The 17,554-nt window shown below is 32.2% G+C and overlaps 1 protein-coding gene and 1 pseudogene across 1 annotated transcript; one reads left to right on the top strand and one right to left on the bottom strand.

The window, feature by feature from the left end:
• The first annotated feature begins 1,700 nt into the window (after nt 1-1,700).
• Nucleotides 1,701-4,799, top strand: LOC112096480 (annotated as a pseudogene).
• A 3,830-nt stretch (nt 4,800-8,629) lies between these two features.
• On the bottom strand, nt 8,630-12,294 carry LOC18034915 (probable serine/threonine-protein kinase PBL5). Its single transcript, XM_006424634.2, has 5 exons — nt 11,918-12,294; nt 11,011-11,252; nt 10,612-10,801; nt 10,121-10,512; nt 8,630-9,163 (listed from the first exon to the last, which is right to left on the bottom strand). Exons 1-5 carry the CDS (start codon nt 12,024-12,026, stop codon nt 8,816-8,818), a joined length of 1,281 nt encoding a protein of 426 aa, XP_006424697.2. The 5' UTR covers nt 12,027-12,294; the 3' UTR covers nt 8,630-8,815.
• Between the last annotated feature and the right edge of the window lie 5,260 nt (nt 12,295-17,554).

Here is a 17,554-nt window from a genome sequence, read left to right as displayed (position 1 = left end):
ATCTCGAAGACCCCATCGAGGTAGCATATGTATACTTAACATTGATTGGTGATTGGTGTAATAAAGATAAAATGGAATGAGGACACTGTGTAGAAGCCAGCCCCACTTGCGGTAGGTCCAAAGCCACGTGAATTAACTTTTCAGAAATCGATCTGTTCATTTCTTTTTTCCTTTCTTATCTGTTCACGGCTGGTTTTTATGAGGTCACATCGAACGCTTCTTGTTGCTATATGGTAAAGCAGTGTCTTTTTCATGCAAGTTTTGAGTGCCCACAATTTATCAATGGGGAACCTAAAATTTGGTCCCGTTTCACTCTTCTGGTGTTTGTTGGCTCAAGACTTTGAAGGCATGGGATTCATGTTCTCCTGTGTAAACAACAAATTGATCTTTCTTTCTTTTTCTTCACAGCCACTCTTTTTTGCCAAAAATATCAATCAGGCATCAATTCAACAATCCCTAGTCATACAATACTAACACAATTGGATCGTGCCCGACTCAAAAGAAAATTGTGGATATTAAATAATTAAGGAGATTGTTATCTTACGTTATCATGTAAGATACATGATTCTTTCACAGTCGTTGGATGAAAATTCAACAGTTATAGAAATATAAGATTATATATCATCTTATTTACACAACTGTTGGATTTTCATCCAACGTTTATGAAGAATCATGTATGTTACATGATCATGTAACATAACTAAAACCATTAATTCAACTAATAAGATTTTTTTAATTGGGTACAAGAGATTTAGAATTTGAATGGTTTAATAACTGGAAAGAGGTTTAATTTGATACTAATAAATAGAAAATAATACTAGGACCATAAACTCTAGAATGAACTTTGCTTGTATAAACTAGTGTAATAGTATTAAATTTTACTTGTAATACTATGACTAGGAATTCTCAAACAAAATTTTACTCTATTATTAATTTTTTTCTTTCAATTTCTTTTAAATTTGTGACAAATTTTGCTCTATTATTACTGCCTACAACTGCAAGTATCTGTATAATATATACTGAAAAGAAATTTAAGCAATTTTTAGAGAACTGCAGAAGCACTTAAAATTAATCATACTTACTTGTGGACGAAATTGTGAGTTTTTATGTTTAGTACAAATCAATCTTAAAATATCTAAATTTATAACTCGCTAGCTCCAAACTACTCTATGAATCGCAACTAGACATAACTTGTCATGTTTGTATGCAAGCAAAGTGAAACTCCAATGACATTGAATTCTTTCCATCAAGAAAATTGATAATCTGGCCTCATTCATAACCATGAATTGTCAATTCATGCAAGCAGTTGGTTGTCCGAGTTGCTTTCTTTGCTGATCCAACAAAAGAAGAGATTAGAACAAGAATCAAAGACAGCTAATTTCTCTGAGTTGCTTTCTTTGCTCTCTCCATTTGTGGACCACTTCCAATTGATATCAACTTGCACGTTTGGGGAACCATTTAATTGAGATGGTTCAGGTTCAGCGGTACTTCTCCGACTCGTTCGCTTGACATTCGCCCCAAATGAGTAATGATGTAGTTATAAAATTTGCATCTCAAATAATAACATACATGGCGGCTTATTAATAATGACATAAAAGATCAACTAATACCAAAACCATTGCAAATTATTAATTGGTACCGCATTCGCAGCTATATCATAACTCGATCTTGCCCAAATTCATCCCAATTTAATTCCGAACATGTTTTCTGCCTCTGTCGCTAGTGTGGTTTGTGCCGTTTGACAACTTTGCTTTTGGAAGTTAATTATTCAACGATCATTAATTAGGGTGGAGTATATTTTGGGATATTTTAATTTTAAAAAAAAGTTAAATAATTAAAAGCAGTTTCTTAATTCTCATCTACTAGTATGAGAAGTTCTAGAATACATCTATTGTATCATGTCAACTATACAACAGTAAATAATATCATAAAATATATATATTTATTTTATAAATTATCATGTAAGTAGTAGTTGTATTAAATTCAATTACGCATGTCATACATATATTAATTAATTATAATACAATAGATGTATTATAAAACTTCACTACTTCTGTAACGTAGTTTTGTCCACTTCTTCTGTAATATGTGACAAAATAGCAAAGAAAACTTTTTTGAAAATTGAGACGCTTCAGTAAAAAACACCTCGAAAACACAAGGTCCCACATTTTCTCTGACTCCGAGTGTCCCATTTTGAGCTTTAAGCCTGCATGTTTTCCAAGCCCAGCTCCAGCTGTTAACGACTGAGAACCACATACACTTGATAATTGATATTACCGAATACTGGCAGATATTCACTATACAGGAAAGAAAAAAAAAAAAAAAAAAACTTGTTTGTTCTTATCCTTTGGACTTTAGGAGGAAGTCTTACATGCTTCCACAGCCCAATAGAACTGCCAAATAAAGTCAAGCACGTTTTGTAAATTTTTTACTCACTTCAATTTAAAAATAATTGTTAGTGTTTAAATTATATTTGACAAACATATAGATAATGTGATGCAAATACTCCACTCGTTTAAGATTTTCTCTTGACTTAATTAAAAGAATGATGAAAATTTTCTGTGGCATTTAAATGATTAAAATCGTTAATGTGTGGTACAAGCTAAGTAGTATTCTAAGGTCTTAGTTTATAAAATTTTTGGCTTTTAATCCATGACTCTCGTGATACAAAATGATTACAATTTTGTAACAAAAGACATGTCGTTTGTATTGTTATAAACTAGACTATTAAATGTCGTGTTGTGATCTTATTATAACCGACAAGTCCGGTTATATATTGATCTTGTAGACGATATATCGGGTTCGTAGTGCTCACTTTCAACAGCTGCTTAATTTCCTTCCCAAATTTAGAAAACTACAAATGGGAAACACCTGCGGCAAGAAAATACATCACTGTAACACAGAAAAAGAAAATTTTCATAAACAAATGAATTCAAGCAGGCCATATGCCATATATCAGCTTTATAAGAAACACTTTGAGATTTGGTTTTGCATCGCCCATTTGCACGCATTACATCTCTCCAAATCTTCTCTTAAGTAACGACCGCGGCAGCGACTGTTATACTTCTATCCCTCATAGCCAACTGATCAACTCAACTTCCACTTCTTCGAAATTCAGAGGAAAAGAAGAAGAAGATATCACAAACCTTAATTATATGCTTTATGACACAAAACTCAAAAGCACATTTTCTTTGGGATAGCAGAGTCATCAAGCTTGTGGAATCAGAGAAAAGAGCATGGTGGAGGCCTAAAGAAACAAGAGGAATAGTATGGGTTGACAGAGGAGTTAGGGTTAGAAAATAATGGAAGGTTGCCTGAAATTCAGCTACACAAACAAGCAGGGGAAAGATCTGCATTAAGGATTTCGCGGGTCGTTTCAGAGATGTTGAGGTTCGGATTGGAGGATGTGAGATGGTTTTTGGCCGACGATGATACAATTTTCATAGTGGAGAATTTGGTGAGAGTGCTTGCAAAATATGGTTATGCTCAGTTTTATTATATTGCATTGGGAGTTCATCTGAGCGCCATACCGAAAAATCAGAATATATATATTTTTCTTATGCAATGGCATATGGCGGGGTGGATTTGCTGTTACTTATCCGTTGACTATGGAATTGGAGAAGATGTAATACAGATGCATCCAGCGGTTTCTGGCTTTGCACGGCAGTGATGATAGGATTCAAGCTTGCATGTCTAAGCTTGCAGGTGCCACTCACTTAAGGAAGTTGGTTTTCATTGGGTTATGGTTTTGATCAGGTTAAACTTCATTAAAAAATGGTTGGGTACAAACTACTCTTGTGTATACCCCCTCCTCTGGTTCGAGAGATGCATGTAACAAGAATATTATTGGAAAGCGTGGATGTACAAAGAGTACCTAAGACTCTGAAAATTTTAATTCGAACTAAAAGAATAGAACTCTTTAGGATAAAGTCCTTAGAACATAAGGTGTATACATAACTAGCCAATTGGATCTATACTTTTGAAACAAAAAATGAAAAGCAGCGACGAGTCTTAAGGCTCATTTGGGTATTTGAGATTGAGTTGTTGTGACAATTAATATATAGTCTTTTGTGAAGTGGGCTTAGTACGACTGATGAGACGCCATTCACCATGATTTTTTATAATTATGTACCAAACACTAAAGCTGTTGTGTGAAAGAAGCAGGAGCTAGTATAAACGAGTCCTAAACGACTCGGCTTTAATACTAATGTTCAACATGCAAATTAAATTGATTTCGGAAGCTAGGTGAACTGAAGTGAAAATTTGTCTCTTGTGCTTGTGCAGTATGATGTGTATGGAGAGCTACTAGGGCTTCTAGGAGCACATCCTGTGGCTCCGTTGGTATCAATTCATCACGTAGATGTAGTGTGGCCGATATATCCAGGCATGAGCAGAGTGAAAGCCCTTCAACACTTGCTTCAATCGGTGAAACTCGATTCAGCAAGCATAATGCAACAGTCAATCTACTACGACCGACAACGCATGGTCCTGGTCCATTTCGGTCTTATGGGGCTATGTGGTTCAAATCTCAAGAGTGATCTCTCCTAGAGAGCTTGAAGAGGCTTCAAGGAGATTTTTTTTTTTTTAATTGGTATAAAAATGATCATTACATTGCATATGCATTCACCACTAGGCCTGTGGCCAGGCAGCCTTATGAGAGACCCTTTGCTTTTTATACGAACGTGGTTAGTTTCCATCAAGATACCAATCATAATCAAACAGTAGGGATTCGTTCTCCTCGTAAATCTCCCCATCCACATGTACTGTCTGTGGAAAACGGAGTCACTGGAAAGAATTGAGACCATTGTAGTCTCGAAATGTCCAGATCCCTCTCCGATCGCAGAATGTAAGTAATATATATAAATACATGCATGATTTAATTTCTTTTTGTGCATCAAGATTGTACATACATCTGGTGTAGGGAACATTTTTGGCTGATGCTTTTACTAATTTAGATCATGATTTGATTTATGCTGTCGCATAGGAGGGATTGTTGTAGAGTTTTATCATCAAGAAACAGAACAACGATGAGTATAGAGGTGAATAGCAGAATAGGTGCAAAGAATAGTGAGATTACTGAACTGCAGAATCAACAGAACTCATAGGCTTTACATTTGGATCAGATTCTTTACACCAGAAAGCACAGTGAAGCAAATTCTGAACCCGCATGACGCTGAGTCTACCAAAATTACAGCTTTCTGCAAAACTGATACAAGCACAAAATTGCAGCTCGTGAAACTATCTATTACATTATTACTCATCCTATTGATTTATCTGGAGCAAACAAATTGAGATCTTTTCTACAATATTCCCAAGAAAAAAATATATGTTAAACCTTCTAATCATGCAAAACCAACGACTCTTCCATCATTTTTTTTCACTGGAAGTGCTTCGGTTCCATTGTTCCTAGTCAGACTCAGAGGACTTGAGTCAATTGGCAAGGTTAGCAGATGCCAGGATGGCCAGTTCAACATAAGAATCATTGAGATGATGAATCTCTACAGGATGAATTTCTGCAAGTCTGCCATCCTTGATTACCAAACTCACTGCTTTCAGAAAGTAATTAAACAAAACATCTAGTTATGGTACATTCAATAACAAAAATGTAGAATCTTTTGTCAGATAAAGAAATTGCAATCATTGTAAAAGAGGGACATCGGTCTTCTTGTTCATCTACAGATCTAAACAGAGGATTTTCAAGACAAGAACAAAAGGAATTGCTTAAAGAAAACGAACATTGATTGCAAGGATGCACAAAAAATCCAAAGTTACCAAAAAAAACAAGAATGCCAAATAACAGAAACCAAACAAATTAATGAAGCAACAAAAAATTCAAGAAAGTAACTAAACAAGCACAAGAATTTCTCAAAATGAGAAGAGGATTATTGAAATCTTGGCAAGAAATTGAAGTACCTGGATGAGAGAAGTGCCAGAGAATGAAGAAGGAGAGAAATATGATGACAGGAACGGCATGGATCCACTTGTGTGCTGATGGAGATGATGTTCGAGGCTGCGAAACTGGAATCTCGCCCTTGGATCGACACGGGTTGCTGGGACGGCGAAAGATGGGAAGATAAATTGCATTATCCATGTTGCTCGATTTTTCTTGTCAATGAGATTAGAAAGAAACAGAGGATTCATTAGATTTTCTTTCTGGTGTGCTTATTTCTTGCGATGAGTTAATCTTTATATGAGTTTTGTATCTGGCTACAGATTGTTCAGTTCGTCTAGCCTGTCAACGACTTTAGGCGGGAAATGTATCAGGATTGCCACGCGCTACGCACATGATTTTGGCCTTTGATGAGATTTTTTATTATTATTAGGGAAAAGGACATTCAACCCCCAATGTTTAGGAAAAGTGATAAAAAACTTCTCAACGTTTCAAAAAAGATTTATAACTCCTTTCTGTTAACAAACACCGTTTGTTTTAACAGTAAATTTATTTTAATTTTTAATTACTATTATACCCTTATAATAAAAAAATTAATATATTAATTTGAGATATATCACAATTAATAATTTTTTTAAAACTTAAAATTGAGATACAATTATTTTTTTGCCAAAATTATTTGCTATAACTTATACCTTTCTAACAATAATAATATGGTTTTGATTCCTCAAAGAAAAAGGGTTTAATCAAATTTCGTTTTATTAATAATAATCACATATGAAAGGTTTGATCATTAGAAAGGTATAATTTATAGTAAATAATTTTGGCAAAAAAATAATTGTATCTCAATTTTAAGCTTTTAAAAATTATTAATTGTGATATATCTCAAATTAATATATTAATTTTTTATTATAAGGGTATAATAGTAATTAAAAATTAAAAATAAATTTACTGTTAAAACAAACGGTGTTTGTTAACGAAAAGGGGATTATAAGTCCTTTTTGAAACGTTGAGGTGTTTTTTGTTCCTTTTCCTAAATGTTGAGGGGTTGAATGTGCTTTTCCCTTATTATTATTATTAATATTAATTTTTTTTTTAATACTATGCAAATGCTGTCAAACTTTCTTATATCAGCTGAAGAGACTTTACCCATAAGATGAGTTGATTTTCGCGATATTTTATATTTTAAAATAGGGAATTATTTCTACAACATATCGTTATATGTATATCTAACTATCACAAAATTTTAACATATTTTTTACACCACCTTTATTTTTAAACTTGTATTAATGAACTACTCTAACGCTAAAAATTAAATAAAGTAATTATTTTACCCCTGTATGAATTAAAATACTATTTTATCCTATTAAAATTTTAAAAATAAAAAATTATAATTACCATTTAATTCATTGTTAAAATATAATTGATTTTTTAATCCTTTTGACTCAAAAAACGTGTAATACTCATTTGAATTTTTTTTTTCTATTCTTTTTTATCAATCATACAATCACAATTATCAAAATTGTTTAAATTGACTGATAGATGCTTGGATGACACATATGATGTCTCATTAGTTAGAATACAAATAAAATATCTTAACTGAGTAAGTTTAGTATTAATCATATAATCACAATTACCAACTTTGAATAATAAAAAAATATAATTATAAAAATTAACATATCAAATTTTGAGATTTATTTATTTTATTAAATTCAGGGGTATTCTTGTAATTATAATTTTTTTTAATTTTAAAAAATTTTGTAAGATAAAATGGTCTTTTAATTCATTTAAATCATTTTATTTAAATTTTTAGTGTCAAAGTGATTGATTGATAAAAATTAAGAAACAAAGGTAGTGTAAATAACATGTCAAATTTTTGTGATAATTAGATGTATATATGATAAAATAGAGGTAATGCAGAGATAATTTTCCTTTAAAATAATTATTATTTGCCTTACATGGATTTGTGTAATATACTTACTTTTTAAAAAAGTTTACTCGAGAGAGTGTGTGCGCACGCGTATGTGTGTAGACATTTTTTAGTGAGAATATTCTCATTTTGTCAAAGTGTGGATGTTATTAAAATATAAAGAAACACAAATTTCAATCATTGAAAACTGTGTTTTTTTTTTTTGTTAATGATATATATATATATATATATATTGATATGTTGTTAATGATATATTTATTTTAACAAAACGAGGTTGTCTTCACTAAAGAATAACACTCACACACAAACATATATATATACATACATACATATATGTATGCATTTATTTCTTAAAAGCAAGTAAAATGTTTGTTGCCTAGTTTTCAAGTAGTATATTTTAGTCGACCACTTGAGTTTGAGTTTGAAATAAATTTATTTACATCTTACCCACCCATAATAATAATAATTAGTATGCCTTTGCCTATAATAATAAGAATTTACTCTTAGTATGCCTTTGATTATAATATCGGTAGGCTGTAATAAACTTTCTAAAAAAATAAATAAATAACTTGGCCAAAGAAAATAAAGAGTAGAACGAGCCAACGTAGCTGATTTTTTAGGCTAACAAATGACTTAATTCCGGAAACGAATTTAACCCAAAAATGGTCAAGAAATGGTGATCCCGTGTCCTTTGTCCGCGAAGAATAGCCATTATAGTTCCACAAATCAGCTATGGATTGGAGAATTTGGTCACAAGTGCAAGAACATATGCATTTGGCTGAAAACAAAGCAGTACAGCAAAATCAACAAGAAGAAAAACCAATTACTATGAATATTAACGCTCAACTATTATTATCGAAAATTTGGTTTAACATTGAGGGGTCTTATAACCTCAGCTGACATGTACATTAAAGGAAGAAAAAGAAAAGGGCAAACTTTCTGTATAGTGGCACCGGTTATCTCCTGCTCAATAAAATTTGATAACCAGGCACTACCTATGTATTAACACCATTGGAAAGGCACTGACCACTTGACTTGACCTCCTCTCTATTGGACCCACTCCTGGCATTTTTTCCGTGATCGTCGTCCTTGTTTACTCCAAGACAAGATGGAGATTTTCGGGAGCTCCGGGAGGGAGGGTTTTGGGGATCATACTTTTGGGAAGCAAGGTAATTTAAAGCCATGACAACATCAGTTATAGCTGGCCGCATGTTAGGCTGCTCCTGGACACACATAGCAGCTATGGCAAGAGCTTGGTACAAGCCTCTTACTGGATATTGACCTTGAAGTGAAGGATCAACCATTTGGGAAAAGTTATTTCGGTCTTTGAACATGGGCCTTGCCTGCAAATAAATTGGATGAAGACAGATTAGCATCTTAATTAATCAAAGATACTACTTGTGGATTGATGTTATTTTCACAGTGTCTACTTCAATCATCTATAAGCAATGTTGTTTCTAGTGATCAGATGTCAGTGCAACAGGTTCAATATGGTCACAACATTATACCAATCTCAACATTGAAATGAAGAAAAGTGAAAGACACAACAGAACTCAATGCTATAAACTGCAGAAAGAAAGCACATTTGAGATGTTACCAACCATGGCAGCAGAAGTCAAGAGCCGGAAGGGACAGAAAGAGCAATCTTAAGAAGTGCAGATCGCATCATCTAAGCAGTGATGGTAAAAGCAAACGGAGGCTACTTTCTCAGCAACTGTCATCAGGACAAAGTAATTAAAACTGACAGTTTACTTGCCTTAGTATTTATTGATCATTACTGTGGAAGAATGAACAGACAACTCCAACAAGATTTGAATCACGGTATTGCAGTTCATCTCCACAAGTAATCACTTGTTTTATTGATAAACTCGAAAAAAAAGAATTTTTTTTTTAATGCTTCCCATGCACAAAAACGTTGTGAATTCCTACATTACCTGCTGTGATTATCAAAGTTGAGTTGTAAACAGAGGATTTCAAAATCGGTTTATGCCGTTCGACAGGAAACGCAAAGCAAATGCGTATATAATTAGTGAATAAACAAAAATTTTGATCGCCTAGTTTCAGCATCACTGACATATGAACAGTTTAAGAACAAGAGCCACTTCAATTGAGCAAAATTATGATAAATCTTGCTCAATAATGGTTGATCAATTCCAGAAAAACTGCTTCGAATGATGAATGGAAAACAACGTTCAATCAACATTTGGTGTAAGAAAAACAAGGACAACGAAAGGCAAGACTAATGCAAATAAATACGCAGATATATAAATAGGAAAGAGTGCAATGAAAGTTTAGCTTACCCATGCAACCAGATTTAGCTCCTTACGATCTTTTGTTTGATCAATTGCTTTTCTGCCAGTGATGAGCTCCAAAAGAACAACCCCAAAGCTGTAAATATCTGATTTAAAAGTCAGCTGGCCTGTCATTGCATAATCTGGCGCACAGTAACCATATGTGCCCATAACCCTCGTAGATACATGGGTCTTGTCTCCGCTAGGGCCCATTTTGGCCAAGCCAAAATCAGATAACTTGGGGTGGTATCCTTCTTCAAGCAAAATGTTTGAGCATTTCAGATCACGATATATAACAGGCTGTTTCAGTTGTTCGTGCAAGTACTGCAAGCCCCTCGACGCGCCAGCTGCTATTTTCATCCTTGTATTCCAATCAAGGGGTCTTGTATCAGGTCGAAGATCTGTTTAAACATTAATCAATTAAATATTATGGTTTAATGAAAACCATGAGAATATTGGCTGAGATGACATTCAAAGCAAACTCTCAAATTTTTGCATACCATGTAAATGTTTATCCAAAGATCCGAGTGGCATATACTCATAAACCAATAATCTCTGATCACCCTCAGCACAATAGCCAATCAATTTGACAAGATTAGGGTGGTCAGCAGAGCCCAATGTCATCACTTCAGCAGAAAATTCCCTAACTCCTTGAACTCCACGGTGATCAAGTTGCTTGATTGCGACAACCTACAAATAGTAACCCCCCCCCCCCCAAAAAAAAAGGCGTTATACCCAAGTCACTTCAATTCTTCAACACTATCAAATAGGCAAATTGAGATTACTTCACTAATCAAAATTCCCAACAAACTATTCAGCATCTTGAGTTAAGCTACTCATTACAATAGTTTATCTTGTTATGTACTTTTAACAGTATCAATCAAATGAACTTAGCCAACCTGTTCGATTTTCTCCAGGTATCCCTTGTACACTTTCCCAAAACCTCCTTCACCCAAACAACAGTCAGACCTAAAATTTCCGGTAGCAGCCGCAAGTTCACCAAATGTGAACGGCTTAGCGCTCTTGCCACTGTTATTTGAATCATCTTTCAAATTTAAGTTATTTACATCCATAGATAATTGGCCATCGTTAGAGACCTCCTCTTTCTTTAAGTTGGCATTCGAATCAACTCTTGGTGTATCTAAAATACATGAATCAAAAAACACAAAGATGATGAAAGGGAACAAAGGAAACGACAAAAGATGAGGCACATGTCAAGGCGAAATCCCAAAATTGATTTCCATATGAAAATCATTTTTTTCTACCAAAAAAAAAAAAACCACAATCAAACAACATACAGAAGGACAGAGTTGAAAGCTCAACTAGGGCTATGAATCATTTGATTGGAATTTACCATCATGCAAAATAAAACAAAACGAGATTAGCAACAAAACATTACCTCCGTAAACCCAATAAATAAATAAACAAACTAAAATTATGAATAGTGGACAAATTAAAATTGCACATTTTAAAAAATGAAATACAAAGAACCTTTTTTTTGGAGGGGGGGGGGGGATGGAAATATCAAAGATGTTTGAATTCCTGGATAACTTATATTTATTAAAAAAGAAAAACCCCTTGATCATTTACTAGAAAATATATTGGCTTAAGAAAGAACATGCAACCGAAAATTTTGATTGAAAGGAAGTCAAGATAATCACAGAAAATAGGAGTGAGATATAAGTAAGCAAAATGCTTCCAAAACAACCCAAAATTTTTTTTTTTTTTAAAGATCATCATTTAACACAATGCGTTTCAATTCTTCAAAACAGAAAGATTTTGATCAAAAGGGAAACTGTTCAATACCTGCAATGAGTTGTTTTTTGTCAGCTTGCTTGTTTAAATTCTTGTTCTTGTTGTCGATTTCTTCATCTAATTTTTTGTTTGATTTTCCACTGCAACGAAAACAACCCATAATACTCAAAAAGGAAAAAAAAAATCTCTCTTTTTTTCTTTTGCTCTTTAGAAATTTTCACTTTTGTTTTCTTCCACTTTCTCAGCTAAACAGACGCATAAACCAGCACCCCACTTCACAAACAAGCATTAAACACACACCAAAAAAAATCAAAAATCAAAATTTGAGAGAAATTGAGAAAGAAAAAAAAAACTGAAAAAGAGAGAAGCATTAAAGAGCGAGCGAGCTCGAGCTAGAGTTACACTCTGTTTTTGAACAAGTTTTTTTTTTTTTTTTCCTTTTATTACGTTTTGTGGGTTAAGTTATGCTATTTTACTCTACTCCTTTTATTTTTGTTTCCAGCCAATGGAAACTTCCACGTCATGAATACAAGGAGTGCTTTATCAATTTGTTGTTTCGACGTTTAAATAAGCTACGGAGTAGGTGTAAGTTTAGACAAATGCTGTTTTGTCTTTAGGCGTTTGACACCCGTAATGTGTGTGACGCGGCAAGCGCTGATTGAATCTCGCCGATCCTGCGAGCAAGTGGGGGTTGTAACAGATCTTTGTCTTTTCTAGAAGCAAAATTTGCCCTCCCCTATTTTCCATTTAGTCTTGTATTTACCCGCCCGTGAACGCAACGCATGCACAGCGGAGGGCATTCACCACATTCTGAACTTTAAAGTCAACGCGGTGAAAATCGGGTGGGACCCGCTTTGATTTTTTCCCCAAGACGTGGGACCCAACGTGTCCTACGCGCTTTCACATTAATACTGGGAACGGTGATCCACGCGCAGCCAACGCCGCCATTAAATACGCAATTAAAGAGTTAAAATTCCTTCCAATGGCGTGCTGACATTCATTAGTTCTGAAGAGTATTTTTTGACTCGGCACGCCGTTATTAACGGCCATTAGTTTTTGTACTTTTTAAAACTATTGCCATATAAATTTGGAAAATTGTCAGGCGATTTAATTCCCCTTAATTTATGACCACTTCTTTTTTGCACCGTCAGTGGAACTTTAATAGCAACTTTTCATGAGATTATTTCTTTTTCCACTAACAATTTTTGCTCATTTGAGAGTATAAAATTACTATTGGAAAGCATGGAAGGTTAAAAAAGAAAACTTAATAGGAGAAAGGGTAATTTTTAAAAATCTCCCCTGAGGTTTGGGCTTGTTGCAAGTAGATGGTGAGAATTAATTTATTTATAAAAAATTTTCTATCGTCAGTTAAGTTTAACATTGACCGTTAGTTAACCGTGCAAAGATAATATTACCCTTAATAATAGTTTGTAAACAAAAATAACTAAAAAAAAACTAAAATTATTGGTGCAAAAAGCACAAACCTTATTTTTTGACAATTTTATCCTTGTCAATTTTAAAAATTTACAATATTATAGGTAAAGATTATGACTATTTCATTTTTAAATTTTAAATTTTATCTTTCTTGTAAGAATTTTAAGGAAATATCAATAATTTAAAGAGGATTTTTTAATTTTAATTTTTTATAAGAACTTTAAGAAAATATTAATAATTTAAAAAGTGTAAAATAGCTAATAATTTTAGTTTTTTTAATTATTTTCGTTTATAAACTATTGTTAAGGGTAATATTGTCTTTGCACGGTCAACTAACGGTCAATGTAAAACTTAACTGACGGTAGGAGATTTTTTACAAATAAATCAATTCTCGCCATCTACTTGCAACAAGTCAAAACCTCAGGGGAGGTTTTTAAAAATTACCCTAGGAGAAATCATAATTTTATCGAACTTGCAGAGATTACAAATCAGTAGAGCTAATTGCTTTATTGTGATGGAGGAAAAAATTTTGACTAAAATAATACAAACTTATTTTTATTTAAAAAGACAAAAGTCTTTTGGGAAAATGCTTATTTTTTCATTCTTTCATTCATATGAGTAAGTAAATAAGTATTTAAAGAGAAAAATAAAAAGAGTCGTTTGATAATGATCTAATTATCTTGAATGTGAAGTTAATATAAGAAAATATATTAATCTTTAAAAAGAGAAAATTAAAAAATATATATTTAGGCTTGATAAAATTTAATACGATCTGCTAACAAGACACGAACCCATATGATAAAAATGACTATTGAGTCATTTTTATCGGTTTGGGTAGCTAATGGGTTAAGTTATTAAAACTCATTTCATAAAGTGTCGGATTTGGATTTAACCATCAAATTCATTTCACCCAATGTATTAACACTTAATACCTTTAGTTTAATAAATTTAATAACTTAAATTATAGATTACTAAAGAAAAAGTAAATTAAATTTTTTAATATTACATGCAAAAAAAAAAGACTAATATAAAGTCATCACAAACTCTAAACCTAGGTATTTATTGTAAAACTTGAAGTCATCAACTCATATTTGACTCATTGTTCGATTTTTCCTAGTAACAAAAATTTAAAATTTTTTTCAACAATTTTTTTCCCTTCTAAGATTTTAATAGCTGATAATAGTGTGGCGCCTAGAACTAAATTATTGATTTTTTTATACTATATTATTATATCGTGTTAAAAATGAAAAATATTAAGATTTTCTTTCGTTTGGTATTATATGTTTGAAATGCTTTTTTTGCGAAGTGTTATGTGTTTTAAACTAAAAATATATAACAATTCATTAAAAGGAGCGGGTTGAATGGATCCGTTCGAGTACTTGATAATGGTTAACGAATAGGTTTATATTTATATTTTTTTACCCATAAATTAATGGATGGATTTAGATATATTTAGTTTAACACAAGACAAAATCACTCAAATACAACCTATTACCAAGCCTACTTCTCTATCTTTAAGAATGATGAGATAAAAAATAATATAATACTAAATTAAAGACTCTAAAAAAGTCTTCAAATGAGGTTGTCCTCTCTCTTTTTTTAAAATCTCTCTCTTCAATATGATTATTAAAATGAAAAGGATAATCTCATTTAAAGAGTTTTTTAAAATTCTTTTTACATATGTAGTTCTTCAAATGAGAAGTAAAATAAAGTCTCATTTGAAGAGCCTTTAGGTAATGCTATTAGATGTTATCTATATCAATCAATTTATGTCTGTGTGTTTAATAGAATTTTACCTAATACTTAAGTGATGTCAACACCACCTAATACTATCTCAAATAAAAAATAATTTATAAAGCAAATTTTACATTTTTTCCATAGAAAGAATAAATAACTATAATACAAAGAAATTTTAAATCTCTTAAATGAATTTTGTGATGGTGCCGTCTAGATATTTAATAAGAATATATTAAATTCAATTTCAATTTTTTTTGAAAGGAATTTCAAATATTTTAGAAAAAGATTAAACCTCATAAATTCACACGTATGACTCCAACTCCTCGGTTCCCAAGCTCAACTTCAAGGTATTGCTTTATTAATAACTTGATTAACCGAAAAAACAATGTCATGTAGGATAAATGGCAATTGAATTAGGGTTTCATCAACACATATGAGTCCAAATCTTTCATTGGCCATCACTTGCCCTCTGGTCATTGCAATTACTCGACTTTATCGACTCATTATTCCACTTTCTCACTTTTATATAAGTGGATTTGTTCTTTCATCAGCAATTTAAGAAACTTATTTTCCAGCCAAATCTAACAAAATCTGAGCTTAAGATTCAAGCATATCCATATTCAAATAAAAGTCCGAAGTAGCCAAAAAGTAAAAAGACAACGTAATGCAAAAATAATAGCCAACAGAGGGACAATTATTATAGTGGGTTTGTTTGATGGGTGGGCTCCCTTTTTTCGGTAAAGTGATAAATACAAACAGCAGTATAGAATCAAAAAGCTTTATTATTTTATTTACTTGCGTGTTCAAAATTCCATCAAGTCCATTCCAAGGTTTGCACGTTGGGCGCACCAAAAACAGTATTATAATTCAATGATTGATCCAGAAAGTTCCACGATTCCACTTGTGCAAAACGGCACATGTCGGTGAATGTCTGAAATTAGAATAAGACCCTAGATGAACACGTGTCAGAAACCCATTTTATTGACTCATTTTGTTGAGAGAATGATAGAGGTAATGAGATGCTTGTGCTTTTTGGGATGCCTTTCTTATCAAAGCCTTATGAACAATATTTTTCTTTTTAATTTTCTTCGACAGTTAATAATATTAAAATGACAATCTGATAGGCACAGAGATTTTATGTCTTGATGAGACAAAAAAATAAGTATGCACGCGTCGTCTTATCTGAATATTTTTTTTTAAAAAAGAAATCCCAATTAAGCTAGTCGTAGAGAATAAATAATCTTTGAAAATATACTTTCTGGTGATCGAGTCATGAGATTTTGAATTGATTTTTGATGACTAATCGGATCAAATTATATTTTATTATATACATTTAATGAGTGGTGATCTCATGCAATTTAGATTTTAATATGTTCCGTGGGTGCAGAGGACATCCCAAATTCATAACCGAGATTTTTACATGCCACATTCTTCATGATCTGAGCATTTGTTGTGAAATTATTCAACTGTTTTACCGGAAGACAATTCAAATTCATAACTTAGATTTTGACATCAAACTAAATTGAAATGAAATTATAAAAATTGCATTATCCAATTAACGACGAGTCAAATTAAATTAGGGCATACACTTATTTTAAACCGTTAAAACACATTAAATGGCTGATATTTATATTTGAAAAGAATTAGACAGTTAAGTGTAGTGCCATACCACATTATCGATCAATTTATAATGAAATTAACCAAGTGTGATTGTGATTGTGATATGTTAGAGAAAAATTTGATAAACGCGACATGATTTTATTATATTGACGCGCGAACATGTTTGACCTAATAATCCATGTCTATTTTTAAGAGATGTAAAATTTTGGTAACTCATACTAAAAAAAATAATAATAAGTAAATAAAAGAGAAGAACATCAAAAGTAAGATAAAAATTTAAATGAAATAGATGTATCACGTAATTTACATATTTTCTTCTCTATGTGGGCAAAGATTTATTACAAATGACTGATTGAATTATCATGATTTTATTAAAATTGTCTTATATAAGATTTTCTCTGCCAACATACATAACAATATCATGATATATAAGAGAAAAATTTGATAAACGTGACATGAATTTATTACATTGATGTGAATATATGTTTGACCCAATCATCCATGTTTACTTTTAAGAGACGTACAATTTTAATAATCCATATAACTCATAAGAAAAAAAAAATGAAAATAAGGAAGAACATAAAAAAGGTAAGATAAAAATTTAAAGTGAAATAGATGTATCACGTAATTTATGTCCTCTTTTTCTATGTGTGGACAAAGATTCATTACAATTGACATATCGAATAACTATAATTTTATTAAAAAATATCCAAGATAAATTTTTATGCACCATCATGCTTACTGATAGCTTCCATGAAGCAGCAGTAGGGGACCTGTTTTGAATATTAATGGTATTTCTTATCTCGCAAAGAACTGTCTTTCAACGTTGGTAGCAAGCTGGCAGAGACGCGGATTGTAGCCATTCGTTGCATGTCAGAAAGATTTATAGCTGCTTAT

This window comes from Citrus clementina, unplaced genomic scaffold, assembly GCF_000493195.1.
Source record: "Citrus clementina cultivar Clemenules unplaced genomic scaffold, Citrus_clementina_v1.0 scaffold_8, whole genome shotgun sequence".
Taxonomy (NCBI): domain Eukaryota; kingdom Viridiplantae; phylum Streptophyta; class Magnoliopsida; order Sapindales; family Rutaceae; genus Citrus; species Citrus x clementina.
Note: the sequence above shows the minus strand (reverse complement) of the source record. Positions and strands in the feature narration are given on the sequence as shown.

Bases quoted from the DNA above. Each gene is read 5' to 3' on its own strand.
- LOC18034915 (XM_006424634.2), bottom strand. From the start codon at position 12,026: ATGGGTTGTTTTCGTTGCAGTGGAAAATCAAACAAAAAATTAGATGAA. The intron at 10,802-11,010 runs GTTGGCTAAGTT...TACTATTTGTAG, and splicing joins ACCTGGAGAAAATCGAACAG to GTTGTCGCAATCAAGCAACT. The intron at 9,164-10,120 runs GTAAGCTAAACT...ATTTATTTGCAG, and splicing joins AGCTAAATCTGGTTGCATGG to GCAAGGCCCATGTTCAAAGA.